The sequence below is a fragment of the Geotrypetes seraphini genome, chromosome 11, assembly GCF_902459505.1.
Source record: "Geotrypetes seraphini chromosome 11, aGeoSer1.1, whole genome shotgun sequence".
NCBI classification, from domain to species: domain Eukaryota; kingdom Metazoa; phylum Chordata; class Amphibia; order Gymnophiona; family Dermophiidae; genus Geotrypetes; species Geotrypetes seraphini.
In genome coordinates this window covers 58,090,802-58,113,478 of record NC_047094.1, presented here as the reverse complement: position 1 = coordinate 58,113,478, position 22,677 = coordinate 58,090,802, and the positions used below count along the sequence as shown (strand labels likewise).

Here is a 22,677-nt window from a genome sequence, read left to right as displayed (position 1 = left end):
GGTAGTGGGGGCTCATCATTTTAAACTGGCAGCTTTTGCTGATGACCTTTTGGTATATCTGACGGATCCTCGGGCCTCCCTCCCTGCCCTATTGGAGTGTTTTCGCGAGTATGGGGATTTTTCTGGTTTCCGTTTGAATCAGCAGAAGTCGGAGGCTTTAGCGTTCCCGGACTCTTTGCGGGTGGACTGGGGACCGGATTTTCCTTTGCGTTGGGCGGGTCCCTCTTTTCGGTACCTTGGTATTTTGTTATCTATGGATGTCTCCGCGTTGTACCGTTTGAATGTAGATCGTTTGTTGCAGGAGACTAAGGGGCTCTTGCGTCGCTGGTTGAATCTCCCTCTTTCATTAATGGGCCGTGTTCATCTCTTTCGGATGATTATCTTCCCTAAATGGTTATATGTCTTGCAAACGCTTCCTTTGTTTCTTTTGAAAAAGGATCTCCTGAGTCTCCAGAGATTGGTGTTGTCTTTTTGCTGGGGGGGCAAGAAAGGTAAAATGCATCGTTCTTTTCTTCAAGGGTCCTGGGCATTGAGTGGTTTGGGTCTTCCTTCGGTTCATTTGTATAATTTGGCCTGCTTGCTTCGGCATGTCTGGGATTGGCTTTTTATCAGCTCTCAGTATACTGATCGGGAGTTGGAGGCTGATTATTTTTTTCCATGGGCTCTGCCTTATCTTTTACATTGGGATGGAAAGGTGCAGTTGGGCCCTGGGGCCCGTAGTTGCTTGGTGGAGCCGCTCCGTCGGGCTTGGAGATGTGTTTGTCAGTTTTGGGGTCATTCGGCTTTTAGTTCTGTTTTGCTGCCCATAGTGGGCAATGCGGCCTTTAGTCCTGGACAGGACAATGTTGCTTTTAAACGTTGGGTGCGGAAAGGGCTCCGCTCTTTGGAGCAGTTTCTACAGATGGATGGCAATTCTGTTCCCTTTTCGGCTCTCCAGGCGTCCTGGTCCTTGGGTACGACGGATCATTTTGCTTATATGCAGCTTTCTCATTACGTAGCCTCTTTGCCCAGGGACTCCTTGAATCAGTCTTTTGCTGTCACTCTGCAGGAATTTTTCTTTGATGCTCAGTGGGATTGGCTTTCTATTTCTCAATATCATCGTAGATTGGTGGCTTTGCAGCCTAGGCGGGATTACCAGCGGCTCTTGTCTTTATGGGCTTGGGACCTGGGATGTCGCCCGCAGGTGGCGTCCTTGGCTCCTTTGGTGCGATTGATTCCTCGGGTGGTGCAGAGCGCTGAGCTCCAGGAATGTCAATTTCGGGTTCTCCATCGGGGTTATGTCTCCCAGCAACAGGCCTTTTATTTTGGGTGTGCCCCTACCGCTATTTGCCTGAAATGTCGCTGGGTTGCTAACTCTCTGGCGCATGGGGTGTGGTTGTGTGCCTCTATCTCTGCCTTTTGGTTGGAGGTCCGGTGTTATTTGGAATCTTTGGTGGGTTATCCGCTCCCCTCGTCGGTGGAAGGGATTATTTTTTTGGTGGACGGTCATTTGGGAGGACTTTCTGCGGGCGACAGTTTGCTTATTCGTAAGGGTTATATAGTGGGGAAGAAATGTATTCTTAATCATTGGCTTCAGGACTCCCCGCCCACCATCTGGTATTGGCGCAATAAATTTAATCTTTTAATGGTCTGGGAGTCCATGTCGACTCGGTTTTCTAGGTCTCGGAGCAAATTTTTTCTGTCCATTTGGGCCTCTTATCTGGACACTTTGCCCCCTGTGATAAAAATCCAGGTGGTCAATCGATTGCGGAAGCCAGTAGTCCCCGTATTGCCAGTGGGTTGAGGGTGGGGTTTTGGGGGTTGGGGGATCTTGGGTTGGGGTGGGTGGGCAGGTTGCTTTAGGGATTGGTTTTGGAGGGCTCCAGGCTATCAGAACACAGGCCTGGACTCTCAATGTTTTCTAGGGTTTCTTGTTGGGTGTTGGAACTTTGTTTTGTTTTGGAAATTGTGATTCCTATGTCATGAGTGTCTTTTTTTATGATCTTGTGAATAAACAGTTTATACAAAAAAAAAAAAAGGTTGTGTCTAAAAGATATAAAACGTCTTCAACTTATACAAAACACAGCTATCAAAATTATTTCGGGTTCTAAAAAATTTGATCACGTCACCCCTTTGTTTCAAAAAGCTCACTGGTTGCCTGTTTTACATAGGATCACCTATAAAATTGCCCTCTTGACTTTTAAAACCAGGCAAACTAATGCCCCAGCATTCATAGACAGACTACTGATCCCTTATGACCCTCCCAGAACTTTAAGATCAACCTCATAACATTCCCTTAATGTCCCATCCCTAAAGATAATTGGTACTCATCGTACTCTCATTTTTTCAGTCACCGCCCCTTTAATTTGGATTGGAACTCCTATATCTTAGAGCTGAACAAAACTTGCAGAAATTCAAAAGCAGCCTAAAATGCTTTTTTTTTTAAAAGATGCCTATAACTGATTTTTACACGTATTTACTTCCGCACTTTTTAACTTTCCCCCTCTCCTATTGTATTTTCCTTTTATGTATCCTTTCTAAGAAATTGTAGTTCTTCCCTTTTTATCCCAATGTTTTAAGGTTATAAGTATGTTTGTTTAGTTGGTGTATATCTAATAATTTTAAAATGTTCGTCTCCCAGCTATTTTAAATTACTATGTACAACGCTTTGTACCTGTGGATAAGCGTTAAATCAAAAACTATGAAGGGAACTGCCACCAAGGTGTATCCTCATGGGCTAATGAGATGTCAAGTTCCACCGAGCAGATAGCATGATCAGAGACCACGATAGGCCCTATAACAGCCGTTCGGAAGCGTGATAACATGGACTGTGAACATAAGAATAGCCTTACTGGGTCAGATTTTAGAATATCTTCTAAAGAAGCAGGCTGACAACCAGGGTTAAAACCTACTGCTGCTTTTTGATTTCTTGGACAAGTCATTTATCCCTCCATTGCCCTAGGAACACATTTAGACTGCAAGTCCTCCAAGATCAAGAAATATCTACTGCACCTGAATGTAACTTGCATTGAGCTACTACTGAGAAAAGTATAATCTAAATTTAAATCTAAGTATTGGACATATTTTAAATTAATACATAGCCCTAATTTTCAGGAGTCACAGAACAAGGGCCTCCCTATGAAAAGGCTGCACCATAAATATTGTGGTAGGCACTAGAACATCGTTATATATCTACTGGAAAACTAAACAGGCCAGCTAGATTGATCCTGGACAGACATTCTGTGAAGGAACTCAAGAAATCTAAATTTCACATCACAAGCTAGCCCTCTCACTGTAAATCTACCCAGTGTAAAAACAATGCAATCTACAGCCTACTACCTAAGAAATTATAATAAATCACTATTTTCTATAATAACTTTCAAAGATGTAATATGATTCTGTCAAGTTTTTGTATTTAGCTTTTGTAACACTATGGGCTCCTTTTATCAAGCCGCGCTAGCGGGGTTAGCGCGCGTGACTTTTAATCACGCGCTAACCCCCGCGCTGGCCAAAAAAACTATCGCCTGCTCAAGGCAGGCGTTAGCGGCTAGCGCAGCCGGCGGTTTAACGCACGCTATTACATGCATTAAACTGCTAGCGTAGCTTGATAAAAGGAGCCTTATATGCTAATTTTAACCCACTTAGAACTCTGCCCTGTGAGGATTTAGCGGGATATAAGATGACGCATAACATTCAATTCTAACAAAATAACTGGTCTCTCTCCACACACACAATAAGTAACTACAAGCTAAAAACAGAAATAATCTAATCTAATTTGAATTTTCTATTCTTTGAGTTAAATTCTTTCCTATTTTTAATGGAGTTCCTTTCTGATGGCTTTAAGAATTTTTAATTATTATACATCACTGAGAGTTGCCTAGTTCAAAATCTGGAGATCTATTAAACTTCCACGATACCAGAGAAACAGTAGTGGGTGTCCCCTATATTGTGCAAAATATAGATATCAGGTGTAAGTTTCAAAACCAGACTTATTCTAAATACCACAGTACAATTTTTTAAATACATTATATTGTTTTAACCAGAGGAAATAGCCTCTCCGTCCCCTGTATTGTGCAAAATATAAAGATAGCAGGTGTAAGTTTCAAAACCAGACCTATTCTAAATACTACAGTACAATTTTTAATATATTATATTGTTTTAACCAGAGGAAATGACCTCTGAAAGCTAACTGAAAAATGTAGTAATTTAGCCCAATGGAAAGCTATCACCTTATTTTCCATTTTTTATTTATATTTGTAGTGTGCTATTTATAATAGGTCAGTTTTTGAAATTACATCTGCTATTTTTATATTTCCCACTGTATAGGACACATCAATGTTTCTCTTTCTGTGATGTTGCATTGTGTACAGTCTGGCTTAAGGGTTCAGTTTAATTTTTTTCTAAGTATTTTGGTTTTATTTTTATTTATTAATCTTTAGAGTAGGATAAGGCAGTTATGACACTACTTTTATATTAAATTAAATTAAAAATTATTTTTCTACCTTTGTGGTCTGGTCATTTTCTAATTGTATTGATTCCAGTTTCTACCTTCCTCTGTCCCTTGGTTGGTAATAAGGTTGTATTTTATACTGCACTTTATTTGTTTAATAAACAACGCCTACATCTTGTACATATCTGCAGGGTTTTTTTTTGTTTTTGTACTTGCTGCTTGCTTCACTGCAGACCTCGTTGGATTCTTCTTTTCGTTGTGCTTCTCTTCTCTCTTGCCACAGTTACCCATCCATGTCATCTTTCTCCTGTTTACCTCACTTTCTCCATTACATCCATCTCTAACACTGATCTAATCCTTTCAGCTTCTTCCATTTTTCTTTCACTCTAGCCAAATTGTATTATTACTTCCCAGTAGAGAGTGACACCATATCCAGTCAAAAGCGCGCAAGATAAATCACACATGGACAAACCCGCCTGGACAATGGCACACAGGACATCAGTGAGCTGGATTTTAACTCTATTTTAAAGTGTTCCCGTTGGGGTGGGGAGAGGGAACCCCCCATTACAGAGGAAACAGTAATTTTTCCCTAAAAAACAGGGAAAAAGTCTTTCCTCTGTAATGGGGGGTTCCCCCCATGGGAGTGGCAACATTTCTAAGTAAAGTGGGGGTTACCCCCCACACTCCCTCAGAGTGCTTTAAAATAGTGTTGAAATCCACAGTGGCGTACCTAGCATATGTGACACCCGGGGCCCATCATTTTTTGACATCGCCCCTCATCTGTATGAAAAACATGATTTTTAGTAACAATCCACACGTCACACAAGAGTTTACCTAGGAAAAGGCAGCATCTTACATACTGCAGTGAGCATTACATTAATAAACCCATTGTAAAATTAAACAAGCCAGACTAGTACAGATCAATCCTACACAGTCAATCCTAACAGAAAACCATGTCTTTCATATACACAGAACATAGACACACCCTCACCCAGTATAGAATAAGTAATCACAAACTAAAAATAGAAATATGTAGATAAAGTTTAAACAGAACCAGCAAGAAGCCAAACCAGTGAAAAACCACAGAAATAATGACACATAACCCCCTAATACTTCGCAAAATATAAATATAGTAGATGTACATTTGAAGAAACTGACAAACAATCACCACTTTACAAATTAAAAAGAAATAAAACAAAAATTGAAAATAAGAATATACTATTTTATTGGACTAATCCATTTTTCAATTAACTTTCAGAGGCCATAGCCTCCTTCATCAGGTCAATATAGTATACTGCTGCTACATTATATACTATCCTGACCTGAGAAAGGGTGTTTTGGTCTCTAAAAGTTAGTAAAAAATGTATTAAAATTAGTCTCATAAAAAGATGACCTTATTTTCTGTTTATAAAAGTTTTATCAATACAACTACAACACTATTTTATTCTAAAGCAACAAAAAATATTTTTCTACCTTTTCTTGTTTCTGCTTTAATCATCTTGTCTTCTCTTTTCTTTTTAGCCAGCATCTGTCCTCTCTCTGTCTTCCATGCAGCATCAGCCCCTTACATCCACTACCCGCCCTCTCCCCATTCCATAAGGCATCTTCCCTCTTTCTATGCTCCTTCCATAAACTGTCTATCCTGTGCCCCTTCCCTCCTTTGTACATGATTCATTTCAGCTATGCCACCTCTTCATTTTTCTCTCTCTGTCACCACCCCCTCCCCTATGCTCTGGCATCTCTCTCTTTCCTTCCCACCCTACGGTCTGGCATCTCTGTCTCCTTCCCTGATTCCTTGGCATCTCTCTCATTTCCTTTTCTTCCATCTCTCCCTCCCCCTCCATGCTCTGACATCTCCTCCTTCCTTTTCCCTTGGTCTGGCATACCTTCCTCCTTCCCTCCATGCCCTGGCATCTCTTCCTTCCTCCCTCTCTTCCCTCCATGCCCTGGAATCTCTTCCTCCCATGCCCTGGAATCTCTTCCTCCCTCCCATCCCTCCATGCCCTGGCATCTCCTTTCATTCCTTCCTTTCCCTCCATGCCCTGGCATCTTCTTTCATTCCTTCCTTTCCCTCCCTCCTTTCCTCATCTTCCCTCTCCCTCTCTTTCTCCTCCAGTTGGGTGCAACAATTCTCTCCCCCTCTGCTCCCTTTCCTCCTTCTGTCACCCTGTCCCCGGTCAGCAGTGAAGCCCCTAAGCGGGTGATCCAAGGCCTGGAGTCATGAACTTCAGGCAGCAGCATTCACAGCTCGCAGCTGTTGCCAGCTTTGGGTCTTTTTCTCTGGCGGGTCCTGCCTTTATGGAATCAGGAAGTAGGCATTACCCAGCCAAGAGGAAGGCCCGAAGCCGGCAACAGCAGCAAATTGTAAATGCTGTTGCTGCCTGAAGAAGTTCATGACGCCAGGCCTTGGAGCACCCAGGGCAGACTGCTTCTCCCCCTCCCCGGTAGCAAAAACATAAGAACATAAAAATAGCCTTACTGGGTCAGACCAATGGTCCATCAAGCCCAGTAGCCCATTCTCACGGTGGCCAATCCTGGTCCCTAGTACCTGGCCAAAACCCAAGGAGTAGTAATATTCCATGCTTCCGATCCAGGGCAAGCAGTGGCTTCCCCCATGTTTTTCTCAATAACAGACTATGGACTTTTCCTCTAGGAACTTGTTCAAACCTTTCTTAAAACCAGCTATGCTATCTGCTCCAACCACAACTTCTGGCAATGCGTTCCAGAGCCCAACCATTCTCTTCCCATCTCACCACTCTACAAAAACACTTGTCCTGGATGGCTATGATTGAACATTAAAGTGATGTATCCAGACATCTGAATGTTAACATTCTTTATGCCCTGCCCTTATGGGCACAGTTCTCTATGCCAGGAGTGGTCATAGATGCAAAAGGAAACTAACTATTTGCCATAGTGTAGCTTCAATTGACACTCAGATTTGGCTCTTTAAAATGCATTAAGCAAGTCCAGACATTCAAAGGTGCAAACCTAGGGCTGAGACAATCTGCCAAGGTTAAGTGAAATTAGATGACTGCTAGGAAAAACTTGAGAAAAGAAACTGAATAAAAGGCCTGGAAAGTAAGGGGCACTGTGGATCAAACCATAGTCCTTCCATGATCACTCAGGGAAAGAGATTGTAGCAGTTGCTTGAGAAACAAAAAGGTGAGCAATATAGGTGTGGTCAGCGAGATCATGTTAGATCCTGAAGTATCCCAATAGATTCTGGAAGATCCTGTGCTTTTAGAGGAGAAGGAGTACATGATCCTCTCAGATCCTGGCATATTTTGGCAGAGCCAGGAATATCCTCTGCTTTTGGAGGGGAAGGAATGCTGGATCCTTATAGATACTCATATATCCTGATGGCTCCTGGAAGATCCTGTGCTTTTGGAGGGGATGGCATGCTGGATATGGGCGTTGGTAGCCTAATTGGTGGGGATGAGAGCTGAATGCTGGGAGATACAGCCATTCTTGGGGACGTGACGTTTGGATCCTGGCAGATACTGGCATATCTTGTTGGATCCTAGAAGATCCTGTGCCTTAGAGGGGAAGGAATGCTGGATCTTGACATATCCTGGTATATTCTGAAAGATCCTGTGCTTTTTTTTGAATATGAAGGAGTACTGATTCCTGGCATATCTTGGACGATTCTGTGCTTCTGTAGGGGAAGGATTCTCTCAGGGTCTGATATATCCTGGTGGATCCTGTACTTTTGATGGGGAAGGAATGCAGGATATGGATATGGATTTTTTCTACCTTATAGAAAACCACAACTTGTTCTACCCTACACAGTCTGGATTCAGAACTTCAGCACTGAGATGCTACTAGGCTCCCTTCTGGACACAGCTAGACAACACCTTGGCACAGGCAAAAAAATGCTGATTATACAACTAGATCTCATAGCAGCATTTGATCTGGTAGACCACCTACTACAAATACTAGATACAATAGGAATCACAGGCAAAGTACACACATGGTTTCAAGGATTTCTACAATCCAGGACCTACAGAATAAAGACAAACAAAGAAAAATCAGAACCATGGTCCAACACCCTATGGCGTACCCCAGGGATCGCCATTATCCCCAACACTCTTCAATCTCTACATTGCATCCCTCGGCACCTGTCTAGACAAAATAGGCTTAACCTCCTCACCATTCTCCTTCCTTTTGATCAGCCAATGCCCACCATGACAGACACACTTCACAGAACTCTAGAAACAGTGGCAACATGGATGAAAGACCACAAACTAAAACTGAACCCAGACAAAACAAAATTCATACTTCTCAAAAAAACCAACAAAACCCCAACCATAACAAACCTAGTAATAAACTCAATCACATACCCCATTCAACCCACTCTAAAACTTCTGGGAATGACGATAGACAGATGCTGCACCATGCAACCACAAATCAACAAAACAATACAGAAATCATTCGCGGTCATGAGAAACCTAAGGCAAATTCGAAAATTCTTCAACAGAAAACAATTCCAGCTTATGGTCCAGTCCCTAGTCCTAGGTCTCCTTGACTACTGCAACATCCTCTATCTCCCCTGCCCCGCAACAATGATAAAACTACAAACAGTACAAAACACAGTCCTGAGCCTAATCTATTCACTAAGAAAACATGACCACATCACCGAGGCATACCTCGACTCACACTGGCTCCCAATTCAAGCAAGAATACTATTTAAATTCTACTCTCTGTTATTTAAATCCATAAATGGTGACAGCCCAGCCTACTTGAACAACCGCCTAATCCAAACTACCACAACCAGACACATGAGAACCCAGACACCATTCACATGCCCTCCAATGGGAGCCATCAAACTGAAAAAAATGTACGATGGCCTTCTAGCCACACAGACAGCAAAACTAGACCATCAACTCTCCAATCTACTAATCAGACCCCAGACTTTCAGAAAAGAAATAAAAACCCTGCTATTCAAGAAATCCATGAAGACTAACTAACATCGGATGAAACATTTCAATCCTCTGAAGCAACCCACTCTACTCTGTAACACCTCTGGACATGTCCAGAAATTCTCTTCTGTAATCTGCCTTGAACCGCAAGGTAATGGCGGAATAAAAATCACTAATGTAATGTAAAAGGTGCTGAATTCAGGATACAGCCCTTCTGGGGGTCAGAATTGCAGGGTTCTGGCAGATCCAGACACATACTGTAGGATACTGTGCTTTTGATGGGGAAGCCATGCAGGATATGGATGTTTCCTGCCTTATAGGTGATGACAAGTGCAGAATTCAGGGGGAATACATCCCTTCCTGGGGTCAGAATTACAGGATCCTGGCTTATCCTGGTACATTCTGCAGGATCATGTCAGGTCCTATGCTTTTGATGGGGAAGGAATGCAGGATATGGATGTTTCTGTCTTTTAGGTGGTGATGGGTGCTGAATCCAGATGGATACAGTCCCTGAGGTCAGAGTTGCAAGATCCTGGAGATCCTGTGTTTTTGATGGGAACAGCATGCAAGATATGGCTGTTTCCTGCCATACAGGTGGTGATGGGTGCTGAATCCAGGAGGATGCAGCCCTTCCTGGGGTCAGAATTGCAGGATCCTGGCTTAACCTTTGCTTCTGATGAGGAACAAATGCAGGATATGGATGGTTCCTCCCACTGCCCCCCCCCCATACTTCATTTTGTCTACTATTTATTTTGCTCCTACTTTATGCCTCTTTCAGTCCCCCACCCCATGTAGCAGCTTCCACTATCGCCCCTACCACTATCACCCCTACCTCTGCCAGCTGCAGCAACTATTTTGACTGCCCTCTAACTGTCATTCTACATGAAGCTCCCCCCTACTTTTTTTTCTGACATCTGTGAATCTCACCCATTGAAGAAAAGAACTGCATCATAGGGGGTGGGACCTCACAGAGAAGGGTGAAAGAGCATGGGGACTCCCCACTGAAAGATAGCAGCAGTAATAAAAGAAGAGCATGCCATGCTTAAGGTAGTCTGCCCTAGATCCTGAGGATTCTGGAAATCCTTGTTTTACTCAAATTCATATACTCCAGAGGTTTGGAGCAATCTTACTTTGGCGAAACTGGATACACTATAGAGGAAAGGCTGAAAGAGCACAAGAGACACCACAAGCTATGCAACACAGAAAAATCAGCTGTAGCCCTCTATAGCAAGGAAACAGGTCATACCATTAGATTTGAAAACATAAAAGTCCTGGAGAACGAAGAGTGCTGGTGCCTGAGAAGAATCAAAACATCCTAATAACTTTAATGCAGATAAAGGGCTCTCTATAAACAAAGCATAGCAATCTCTCATCCAAAAGAAACTTAGTGCAAAAAGGACTGGGGCTAGGATAATTACCTTCTCAAAAATTCCAGCCTCTTTTCTGACAATCAGTGGCGTACCAAGGGAGGGGCGCTCCGCCCTGGGTGCAGCCTTAGGGGGGGTGCACAGCCGGCCCGGTCCCTATCGCGCTCCCACCCTCCCAGCTAGAGCAGCACACCTCCCTCCAGTACCGTCGGCTGCTTCGCGGCTTTCTCCTCCCTCTGCCGCGTCACTGATGACATCATCAGTGACGCTTCATCGGAAGGAGAAAGCTGCGAAGCAGCCGACGCTACTGGAGGGAGGTTTGCTGCTCTCGCTGGAAGGGTCGGAAAGGTTCACTTGGGGGGGAGAGATAGGAGGGTCAGCGGGGACTGGGAGTGGGGAGAAGCAGTCTGCCTCGGTGCTCCAAGGCCTGGTACCATTACCTTCTTCGGGCAGCAGCAGCTTTTACAATTCGCTGCTGTTGCTGGCTTCAGGCCTTCCTCTCTGCCGGGTCCTGCCTACTTCCTGTTTTCATGAAGACAGGACCCGACAGAGAGGAAGGCCTGAAGCCGGCAACAGCAGTGAATTGTGAATGCTGCTGCTGCCCAATAAAGTTCAGGACACCAGGCCTTGGGTGACAGGAGGAGGAAAGGAAGAAGAGGGGGAGAGTGTTGCTGTACCCAACTGGAGGGAATGAAAGGAGATGCCAGGGCTTGGAGGGAAGAAGAGACGCCAGGGCATGGAGGGAAGGAGGAAGGTATGCCAGATCAAGGGAAAAGGAAGGGAGAAAGGAAGGAGGAGATGTCAGAGCATGGAGGGGGTGGGAGAGATGGAAGAAAAGGAAAGGAGAGAGATGCCAGGAATCAGGAAAGGGATGATGCCAGACCGTGAGGTGGGAAGGAAAGAAAGGAGAAGAGAGAGATGCCAGAGCATAGGGGAGGGGGTGGTGACCAGTGTTCCCGCTAAGGTGCGCTGGCCTGCGCGCGCGCACAAAATATTACATCGCAGCGCAAAGTTTCTCTTCACAGCGCACACACGCGTCGCAAAGGTAAGGGGAGGTAAGGTAAGGGGATGCATTGGGGGGATTGCACTTCCCCACAATTGCCATGCTTCGGTTCCTCTTCTTCCTTCCTTCCTCCCCCCCCCCCCCCCCCGCGGGACCCTGCGGCACCATCAACTCTTACTCCCTCTAATGTCGGCCCTGCAGCTCCAGACTTCCTCGCACCTTCTCCCCTCCCCCTTTGGATCGCTATTATTTTAAATGTTATAGCCGCGGAGCTGTATCCATCAGTGGAGATGTCTAACCTCGGCCTGCCCCGGAACTCTTACTGCAACAGTGACTTCCTGTTCCTGCCTAGACGGGCGGCTGCTGCAGTAAGAGTTCCGGGGCAGGCCGAGGTTAGACATCTCCACTGATGGATACAGCTCCGCGGCTATAACATTTAAAATAATAGCGATCCAAAGGGGGAGGGGAGAAGGTGCGAGGAAGTCTGGAGCTGCAGGGCCGACATTAGAGGGAATAAGAGTTGATGGTGCCGCAGGGTCCCGCGGGGGGGGGGGGGGGGGAGGAAGGAAGGAAGAAGAGGAACCGAAGCATGGCAATTGTGGGGAAGTGCAGAGCTGCAGGGAAGAGTGTTGCGGTACCCAGCTGGAGGGAGAAGGAAGATGAGGGAGGGAATTAAAGGAGATGCCAGGGCTTGGAGCATAGGAGGAAGGTATGCCAGTCTAAGGGAAAAGGAAGGGGGAGATGTGAGAGCATGGAGGGGGAACGAAAGATGGAAGAAAAGGAAAGGAGAGAGATGCCAGAGAATCAGGGAAGGGGAGATACCAGACTATGAGGAGAGGTGTGGGAGAGGGAAGGCGAGGAGAGAGATGCCAGACCAATGGGGTGAAAGGAGAGATGGAAGGGGGAGGCATACAGTTTCTGGAAGGGGCATAGAAGGAGAGAAGATGCCATATAGGGGAAGAGAGACGGCAGACAGTGAATGGAAGGAAGAGAGTTACAAGAAGATGAGGAAAGGAGAAACCACAGAAGACAAAGGTAGAAAAAAATTTCTATTTATTTATTGCTTTAGGAGACATGTGTCACTGTTTCTGTGAAGCATTGTATGCAGAGTCCAGCTTCTTGCTGGTTCAATTTAACCTTTGTCTATGTATTTTTATTTTATCCCCCCTTTTACAAAACTGTGAAGCGTTTTTAGCACCAGCCTTGGTGGTAGCAGCTCTGATGCTCAGAATTTTATGAGCATCAGAGCTGTTACCTCCGTAGCTAAAATCCACACTACAGTTTTGTAAAAGAGGGAGGGGTTAGTTTGTGATTACATATTCCTTACTAGGCGAAGGTGTTTTCTGTGTTCTGTGTGTTCGAAAGACATGGTTTTCTGTTAGGATTGACGGTGTAGGATTGATCTGTGCTGGTCTGGCTTGTTTAGTTTTACAATGGGTGTATTGATGTACTGCTCACTGCAATATGTAAGATGCTGCCTTTTCCTAGGTACTCATGTGTGACGTGTGGTTTGTTACTAAAAATCATGTTTTTCTTACAGATGGGGGGGGGTGCCAAAAAATGATGGGCCCCGGATGTTACATATGCTAGGTACGCCACTGTATGTAAAGATACCAGAAAGCTGGCGTAGCAAAAACTTCTAAGTTTTGAGTATTTAACCCTCCCACAATCTCACGGGCACTCGTTTCAAGTTTATTGAGATTTTGATTTAAACGCAATATCAAATATTTTCAATGCGTATAACAAAAATAAATTTGGGGAAATAAATAAAACCATTTGAACCAGTGTTCCCGCTAAGCTGCGCTGGCGCGCGCTGGCGCACAAAATATTACATCGCAGCGCACACGTTTCTCGTCACAGCGCACGATCGGAAGAGGCGTACGGCAGATGGCAGGGCGGCGAGAGGAGAATCGGGCGAGTTGGCTCATAACTTGCTGGCGCCCGATATTTTTGGCTCACGGTGAAAAAAGTTTGCTCACAACACCCGCCCGCTTAGAGGGAACACTGGTGGTGACAGAGAGAGAAAAACGGAGAGGTGACAGAGTTGAAATCAATCATGTACAAAGGAGAGAAGAGGCACGGGATAGATAGTTTATGGAAGGAGCATAGAAAGAGGGAAGATGCCATATAGAAGAGAGAGAGAGAGAGAGAGTGCAAACTGGATAGAAAGAGCACAGAGGACAGTGAATGGAAGGGGCGAGATAGAGGGTGAACAGTAGATGGAAGGGGTATAGAGAGGGTAACACACTGAATGGAAGTGTGGAGGACAGGAAGGACAGCTGCTGAATGGAAGTGTGAGGGAAAGGGGGAGGAGAAAGAAAAAAAAGGGCACATGCAGGATTGAGGGAAGAGGATATAGTTAGTTACTGGAAGGGGTGAGGGAAAGAGGTGGCAAGCTATAGGTAGACACAGTGAAAGAGGGAAATTGAGGACTGAATAGTAAAAAAGAATTTAGACAGAGGCAGAAAATAAATTGAGAAGGAAGACCAGGGAAGAACAGGAGGAAGGGAGCAGAGAAAGAGATGCCAGAGCAGGGGGAAGGAGAGGAGACAGATACCAGACCAATGGGGGTGAAAGGAGAGATGGAAGGGGGAGGCATACAGTTTCTGGAAGGGGCATAGGAGAGAAGATGCCATATAAGGGCAGAGAGATGGCAGACAGTGGATGGAAGGAAGAGACTAACAAGATGAGGAAAGCAGAAACCAGAGAAGACAAAGGTAGAACAAAAATTTTCTATTCATTTATTGCTTTAGGAGACGTGTCACTGTTCATTGTATGCAGAGTCCAGCTTCTTGCTGGTTCAATTTAACCTTTGTCTATGTATTTCTATTTTATCCCCCCTTTTACAAAACTGTGGAGCGTTTTTTAGCGCCAGCCATGGTGGTAGCAGCTCTGATGCTCAGAATTCTATGAGTGTGAGAGCTGTTACCATTGTGGCTAAAATCTACACTAGGGTTTTGTAAAAGAGGGAGGGATTAGTTTGATTACATATTCCATACTAGGCGAAGGTGTTTTCTGTGTTCTATATGTTCGAAAGACATGGTATTCTGTTAGGATTGACCTGTACTAATCTGGCTTGTTTAGTTTTACAATGGGTGTATTGGTGTTGTACTTCTCACTGCAGTATGTAAGATGCTGCCTTTTCCTAGGTACTCATGTGTGACGTGTGGCTTGTTACTAAAAATCATGTTTTTTGTACAGATGGGGGGGAGGGGGGGTTCCAAAAAATGATGGGCCCTGAGTGTCACACATGCTAGGTACGCCACTGCTGACAATTTAAAAGTGGGACCACTGACTCTTGTCAGAATTTAAAAATTTTAAATTTGTTCCCTATTCAACCTTGGGTTTCTAACTTTCCCACTAAAATTCAATTTCAAGACCAACAGTGGTCCCTGTGTTCTCAACAGGTCAGTCCAACAGACTTTCCCACCAAAAATTCAAATTTATTGACCCACAGACTGCCCTGTTCTTAATTAGGCCCCTAAACCCACTATATACAAAGACACACTGCAAACGCAAACCTCACAGCATACCCTGAAGCAGGCCACAGCATGATGGCTGGAACGTGGGTTCTATCTACCCAGAAACTGCTACAATCACTACACAATCTCCTTGTGCTTGTTGTTCTTAATTTATATATTTTTTTTCTGGCAAGCGCAGGCCCAGTTCATACATGCACTCTCTCCCGGACCTGCTCACGTATCTTGCAAAGGGAAGAAACTCTGTGATCACATGACTGTAGCTCGCGAGTTCGGTGGATGAACCTGTTGACCGGCGTCAAGGTGACATCATAAGCGAGCGCCGCTCGAGAGAAGCCTGGACCCGTTAGGTTAGGGGCTTGGGGGAAGATGGCTGTGGCGCTGATGCAGAGATCGAGTCGCTTGCGGCCGGTGCTGCATCTATGGGGGACTTCGGGAAGTTGGGGCCCGGAGCTGACACGACTGGCTGCGGCGCGAGGTGAGGTGGGAGAGAAAAGAAACAACGGCAGTGGTGTTGCCGATGCTGCTTCCTCGCACGTGGGGAGAGAGGGTTGGAGTGGAGACATATGCAATTGGTGAAAGTAACTGGATAGAAATACATTTTTTCTGCCTGTTCTTGTGGCAGTACCAGGTAGTATTATTGTACATATTATTTAGTCCGAAATTTAAACAAGGCGACTATTACGTCAGGAGTATGAAAACTCTATTGGCTGCAGCACATTGCCCAGGTCAACTGCTTGTTACCGTAGGTCTCGCCCCTAAGGTTATTGATCTTAGTAGAGAAAATCTTTAGGTGAAGGAAAACACCCATGCAGTATGAGACCACATAAACTAATGGGAAAAAAGGACTAGAAAAAGTTTTTGACCCCCCCCCCCACACACACACACACCTTTTAAATGAACATGATATACTATTGTTTTTATATTACATGCTGTCATACATAGATCTGTCAAGTGTCAGGCGTTTCTTCTTATAAATTAACTGCACAAAGACACACTGATATTAAGACTGCTCGTTTAAATCCCATGTTAGCTATTGAACATTAATGTAAAAAAGTGCACAGAAGACCCAAAGGCTGTGTGTAAGATTTTCTAATTCTAAGGCTTTTAATACAGTTCTGAAGAGTAAAAAAAATAATCCCAGGACAAGCAGGCAGCCTATTCTCACATATGGGTGATGTCATCAGCTCGCAAGCAGACTTGCTTGAAGAAACTCTAAGTTTTGAGTTGACCGCATTGCGCATGCGCGAGTGCCTTCCCACCCAGCGTAGGGCGCGTCTCCTCAGTTCTCAGTTTTCTGCGGAGCCGAGAAGTCCGTCTTTGACTCTCTGCGTTTAACTTCGTTACTTCGTGCCTTCTCTGAATCACGGTTTGTATTTTTTTCTTCACAAATCGCTGTTCTTATTTTATTTATTTCATTTCTAGTTTAAAAAAAAAAAAATTTTTTTTTCCTCTTCTGTCCGTTTGCTGGGACAGACAGCCCGAGGGCTTCGATCTTGTGGCGGCTATTTTTCCTTCTATGTCCCGGCCTGACACGGGCTTAGAGAAGTGTAGCAAGTGCCAGCGTCTCTTACGGACCCACACCGTTGCTACCTCACGTGCCTTGGACCGAAACATCAACCCAAGTCGTGCCTGCGTTGTGCTACGCTTCAACCTCGAGCCTTCAACTGTTGTTGTATTTTGGTGGATAAGCTCTTCGGGATGGATTCTTCCTCTGATCCCTCGACTTCGACCCCTACTGCTTCCACTTCGAGCCTCATCAGACCTTCATCGTTTGCAGCGGCTCTCTCTCTTTGACGACATCTGCTATATCTTCCCCTGTTTCCTCAGGTCGGATAGCTCAGCAGATAGTTCCAGCGGTAGTGATTAAAGTGCCTAAGACTTCCAAGTCGAAGCACACTCACTGCCTCGGTGGAACCTCCAGCTAGAGCAGGTGGTCCGGTTTCAGACGTGGATCCATCCTTGTCGGCTTCTTTCCAGATCATGTTGGAGAAGCAATTCATTCAGTTCCTTACTAATATGGGACCGAAGCTTCTTCCTCTCATCCAGCCTGGGCATTCAGCAGACTCCCGCGAGGTCGAGCTACTTCCTTTGCCTCAGTCTGAGCTTACACACTCTTTGCAGGGAGCAGAGTCTCTGCGAGTGTCTGGTCTGGCATCCAAGCACGTGAAGCAAGGAGCAGAATCTTTGCAAGTGCTTCGGCAGGAATCCTCACACTCTATACAAGGCGCAGAGTCTTTGGGAGTGCATCGAGGTTCCTCTGTAGGTTGAAGCCTCTGGAGCTTTGATCTACAGCCTCCAGTCCTAGCCATTCTTTGATAGCATCGGCTGCTTTTGTCTCCGAGGCAAGATCTTCGAGATCTGCTTCCAGGCACATTCTCACCGACGATCGAGGTCTTCATCAAGGCATCCTTCCAGGCATGGTTCTTCTTCTAAAGAATGACCTTCTTCAACTAAGCCTCGATCTACCCCTACTTCGACTAGACCACTGACTCTTCGTTCGAGATCTCCAATGCCGAACCTCGAAGATGCAGCGGTTTCGATTGCCTCGTCCAAGTCTCCATATTCTTTTGATGCCTTTTTTCCTGCCGAAGCTTCATCTTCGACCCAGGCTGCCTTGACATCCTCGAATCCTTCTCGAGGCAAAGCATTGGCAGATCAGCTATCTTTCTCATCTTTTCTTCGTCAGATGGCTGTGGACTTGGATCTTCAATTAGATACTGGCTCCAGATACTCTAAGGAATATCTCAAAGTCATGCATCTTCCTCAACCTCCGGCAGTCACTTAAGCTTCCTCTTCATAAGCTTTTGAATCAGATTTTTGGTCGCTGCCTGGAGACACCTATAACCATACAAGCTGTTCCAGGAAAATTGGACTCTAGGTATAAAACTGTGCATTACAAAGGGTTTGACAACTCACAGTTATCTCATCAATCCCTGCTTGTCGAGTCCTCCTTGAAGAGGTCCCATCCTTCCAAGGTCTATGCCACCGTTCCTCCTGGAAGGGAAGGGAAAACTATGGACAAATTCGGATGTCGCATCTATCAAAATGCCATAATGTCCTCTAAAAGTCCTCAATTATAATTTTCATTTTATTACTTATTTTGAGTTCCTTATTTCTCTATTATCAAAGTTCTTGACTTATTTGGATACTCAAAAGCATTTGAATTTCAAGAAGTCCTTGCTTCTTTATCTCAACTCCGATTGCATCTCCTCCAGTCATCTTATGATACCTTTGAGTTGTCTGCCCGAGCAGCTGCTTGCTCTGTAGCTATGCGCCACCTTGCCTGGTTTCATACGATTGGCATGGACCCTAATCTTCAAGACCGCTTAGCTAATATTCCTTGTGAGGGCAATGACTTCTTCGATGAATCTATAGAGGCAGCCACCAATAAACTGTCTGACCATGAAAAATCTTTTGCTTCTATTGTCAGACCTAAGCCAAAGCCAGCTCCTGCCAAACCTACACGCCCTGCTCCTATCTATCGGCGGCGTTTTGCTCCGAGGATGGCTCCTTATAATCGCCCTCCTCTTAAGAAACAGCAGCCTCAGAAGCAACAAAAACCTCAACCTTCTGCTGCACCTACGGCTACTCATCCTTTTTGACTGTTTAAAACAGAGCATAACCTCCACCGTTCTGACTCTGCCTTCTTTTCCCCCTATAGGAGGTCATCTCCATCTTTTTTACCATTGATGGATGACAATTACATCTGACCTCTGGGTACTTACCATCATCAGGGAAGGATACTCTCTTCATTTCACTCAGGTTCCTCCAGACCTTCCTCCAAGAGAGTATCCTTCCAGTCCATCCCAGACCGCCCTTCTTCAGGAAGCTCAAGCTCTGCTTCGTCTCCATGCTATCGAGCCAGTTTCTTTGGAACAACTGGACAAGGGGTTTTACTCCCGTTACTTCCTTGTTCCGAAGAAGACGGGCGATCTGTGGCCCATTCTGGATCTCAGGGCCCTCCACCAATTTTTGGTCAAAGAAAAATTTTGCATGTTGTCCCTGGCATCCCTTTATCCCCTTCTCGAGCAGAACGACTGGTTATGCTCCCTGGATCTCAAGGAGGCCTACACTCATATTCCCATTCATCTGGCCTCCCGTCAATACCTCAGATTTCGGGTGGGAAATCTGCATTTCCAATACAGAGTGCTACCCTTCAGCTGGGCTTCATCTCTCACGATAAGGAGCCTCAGCATTCCTCCTTATCTTCTGTTTTGGATTACCTTTTGCACTTATCCAATTCTGGCCTCAAGTCTACATAGATCCGAGTCCATCTCAGTGCAATTGCGGCCTTCCATCAGCCTATTGAAGGGAAACCTCTCTCTGCTCATCTGGTGGTTTCCAGATTCATGAAAGGACTTTTCAATGTCAAACCACCTCCTGTGGTTTGGGACCTCAATGTTGTTCTTGCTCAACTGATGAAGCCTCTATTTGAACCAATTGACCAGGCTCATCTGAAGTATCTCACTTGGAAAGTGGTGTTTCTCATTGCCCTCACTTCTGCTCGAATAGTCAGTGAGCTACAAGCTTGAGTTGCTGATCCACCTTTCACTGTCCTCCGTACTCATCCTAAATTCCTCCCTAAAGTTGTATCGGAATTTCATCTCAACCAATCCATTGTTCTTCCAGTATTTTTCCAGAGCCTCATTCTCATCCTGGAGAAGTAGCTCTTCATACTCGACTGTAAACGTGCTTTGGCCTTGTATTTGGAACGCACCAAACTGTCAGCATAGCTATTGCTAATAACTAATGTCAGCAAAAGCCTATGGGAAATTATATCAATCTGACTCTGGCATGTGAATGCAGATAGACCCTGATGGCAGGGAGACGGTTTCAAGTAGCCCTGATTAAATCATGATTAGCTAAAAGGTGTTAATGTCTGATTAAGAGGGTGCTTAGGACAATGGGTCCAGGTGCACAGATAACTAAAGTTAATCAGAAACTATTGTCAGAGACATACTGGAAATCACATATGACTTCAGCCTATTCTTCGTCTGTCTAACATAAGTGTACTAAGGAGGGGGAGATTTAACTTCTATTGAAGCTCAATAGTTTTCTATATTCAGAATAAGATTCAAAGCTATAAAAGCCTCCTCTCTGCAAGACACATGGATCTCTTTCTCTGTCTATCTCTGTCTATCCTTCTCTTTATCTATGGAACCCGAAGCTTAGACCATCACCCCATCCCCCTTTCTCTCTCTCTCTGGCTCTCCCTAGAACTTCAGACTCTCTGTCTCTTTGCCTCTGAACTCTGTAAAACAGGGAAACTGCTTTGCTCTCTCCTTAATTGTAATGCTTAATGGTAATGCTTCTGAATATTGCTTTTCTGTAAGCCTATTTCTATAATATATTCTTTTTGCAATCACCTCTGGCTGTGTTTCTTATTTGATTCTACTCCTGGTGAATCTTCTGTGAGGGAACTGAACCTGGGACCTGGCGTGTGTAAGGGCGCCTCTCACATAACCCCTACCACCTCACCTTGTAGGGGACCTGACCTTCAAACCTTACACAAACCACACAGAACTGCTCCTCAACTTTTGTCTCCTTCAATCCAAACAAGTTGGGACATCCTATTTCTAAGCGTACAATCTCCAACTGGATGGCTGCTTGTATCTCATTCTGCTATGCCCATGGCTGGATTACCCCTACACAGTAGAGTCACAGCCCATAAAGTCAGAGCAATGGCAGCTTCAGTAGCTTTCCTCAGATCTACACCTATTGAGGAAATTTGCAAGGTTGCTACTTGGTCCTCAGTTCATACTTTCACTTCTCACTATTGTCTGGATGTTTTCTCCAGATGGGATGGACAATTTGGCCAAACTGTATTGCAAAATTTATTCTCCTAAATTGCCAACACTCCCACCATCCCATTCTGTTTAGCTTGGAGGTCACCCATATGTGAGAATAGGCTGCCTGCTTGCCCTGGGATAAAGCACAGTTACTTACCTAACAGGTGTTATCCAGGGACAGCAGGCAGCTATTCTTACAACCCACCCACCTCCCCTGGTTGGCTTCTCTGCTAGCTATCGGAACTGAGGAGATGCGCCCTATGCTGGGCGGGAAGGCACATGCGCGATGCAGTCGACTCGAAACTTCGAGTTTTTTCAAGCAAGTCTGCTTGCGAGTTTCTGTATCCGGGCTCCGCTGATGATGTCACCCATATGTGAGAATAGCTGCCTGCTGTCCCTGGATAGCACCTGTTATGAAAAGTAACTGTGCTTTTCTGCTGCTAGTTTTAATCTAGTCTAATCTAATTTAATTCTTAGTCTTATATACCTACCTAATCATCTCCTAAAAATAAGAGCTCGTTCGGTTTACATAATTAGATCACATTCATTGGAGCTATAGACTAAAAAGCGATGAAACTTAGTTTTTGCAAAAGATCTGAAGAGATAAAACACAATCTAATTTGAGGAGGTAGCCCATGCCATATCGCAGTTAGTAAATATGGAAAGAAATTGAAATTTTACTAATGGACTTGATTCCTCTTAATAATGGAAAAGAGAGCATATACTGTACATACCGTATTTCCCTGAAAATAAGACCTAGTGCCTTATTTGTGCCCAAAATTAATATGACCAGTGTCTTGTTTTCAGGGATATCTTATTTTTTAATGTACAATTATCATCTTTCCCTTCCTCTCCTCCACCCCAATTCTTCCTATTTCCTTTCTCTCCCCCACATGTGCAGTATCTTTCACCCTCTCACCTCTCACCCATCCCCTTGTGCAGTATCTTTCTATCCCTCCCTCCCATCCCTTGTGCAGCAGAACCCTAGCAGCTTCTATTCCCCCCCCTTCCTCCCATCCCCCTGTGTAGCATCTTTCTATCCCCCCGCCGACCCAACTCTCCCATCCGAACTGCAAGACCGAAATAAATACCTTATAACAAACCGGCAGCGGCAGCAGCAATCTAGACTGGCTGCATCGCAGTCTTCTATCGCCCGGGTGTTCCTCTGCCGCATTGCTGATGACTTCACAGCATACCCTGAAGAAGGCCACAGCATGAAGCTTTTTTGTCCGGTGTTTGGATATTATATCACTGTCCGTTGGCAAACTTGGGGTTAATGGTTGCATTTCAGAGTCTTCTGTGGTGCATAGAGGAATGAGGCAGGGATGCCCATTGTCCCCTTGTTTTTGTTCTAGTCCTGGGACTCGTTTATCAAAGATGTGTTGAGTAATCCAGAAATAGATAGTGTCCGTATTGGGTCAGAGACTTTTAAGCTTTTGGCCTTCACAGATGATATTCTTGTCCATATCGCACAGCCTGAGAAATCCCTACTACTGCTATTAGAGATCTTTGCTGAATTTGGGGATTTTTCGGAATTTAAATTGAACCTGACTAAAACAGAATATTTGGTGACGCTTTGGGATGGCATCCCAAGACTTTCATTGTCCCTTACAAAGGCATATAGTTCGTTTAAATATATAGGTATTCAACTGGGCACTGATACCTCTCCCATTTAATGACTCTTACAA

The 22,677-nt window shown here is 44.8% G+C and overlaps 1 protein-coding gene across 3 annotated transcripts in view; it reads left to right on the top strand.

Annotated features, from left to right (window-relative positions):
* Positions 1 to 15,479: 15,479 nt before the first annotated feature.
* The window catches only part of TRAP1 (TNF receptor associated protein 1), a 197,591-nt gene continuing 190,393 nt past the window's right edge, over positions 15,480 to 22,677 (top strand). For 2 of the 3 annotated variants that reach the window (XR_004541110.1, XM_033963646.1), the window contains exon 1: positions 15,480 to 15,675. Coding sequence is in view for 2 of the 3 variants with exons in the window: in XM_033963646.1 (XP_033819537.1) it covers positions 15,567 to 15,675 (109 nt within the window). In the remaining variant the exon portion in view is untranslated. The remainder of the gene's footprint in view (positions 15,676 to 22,677) is intronic. The other variant, XM_033963644.1, reaches the window with a different exon arrangement.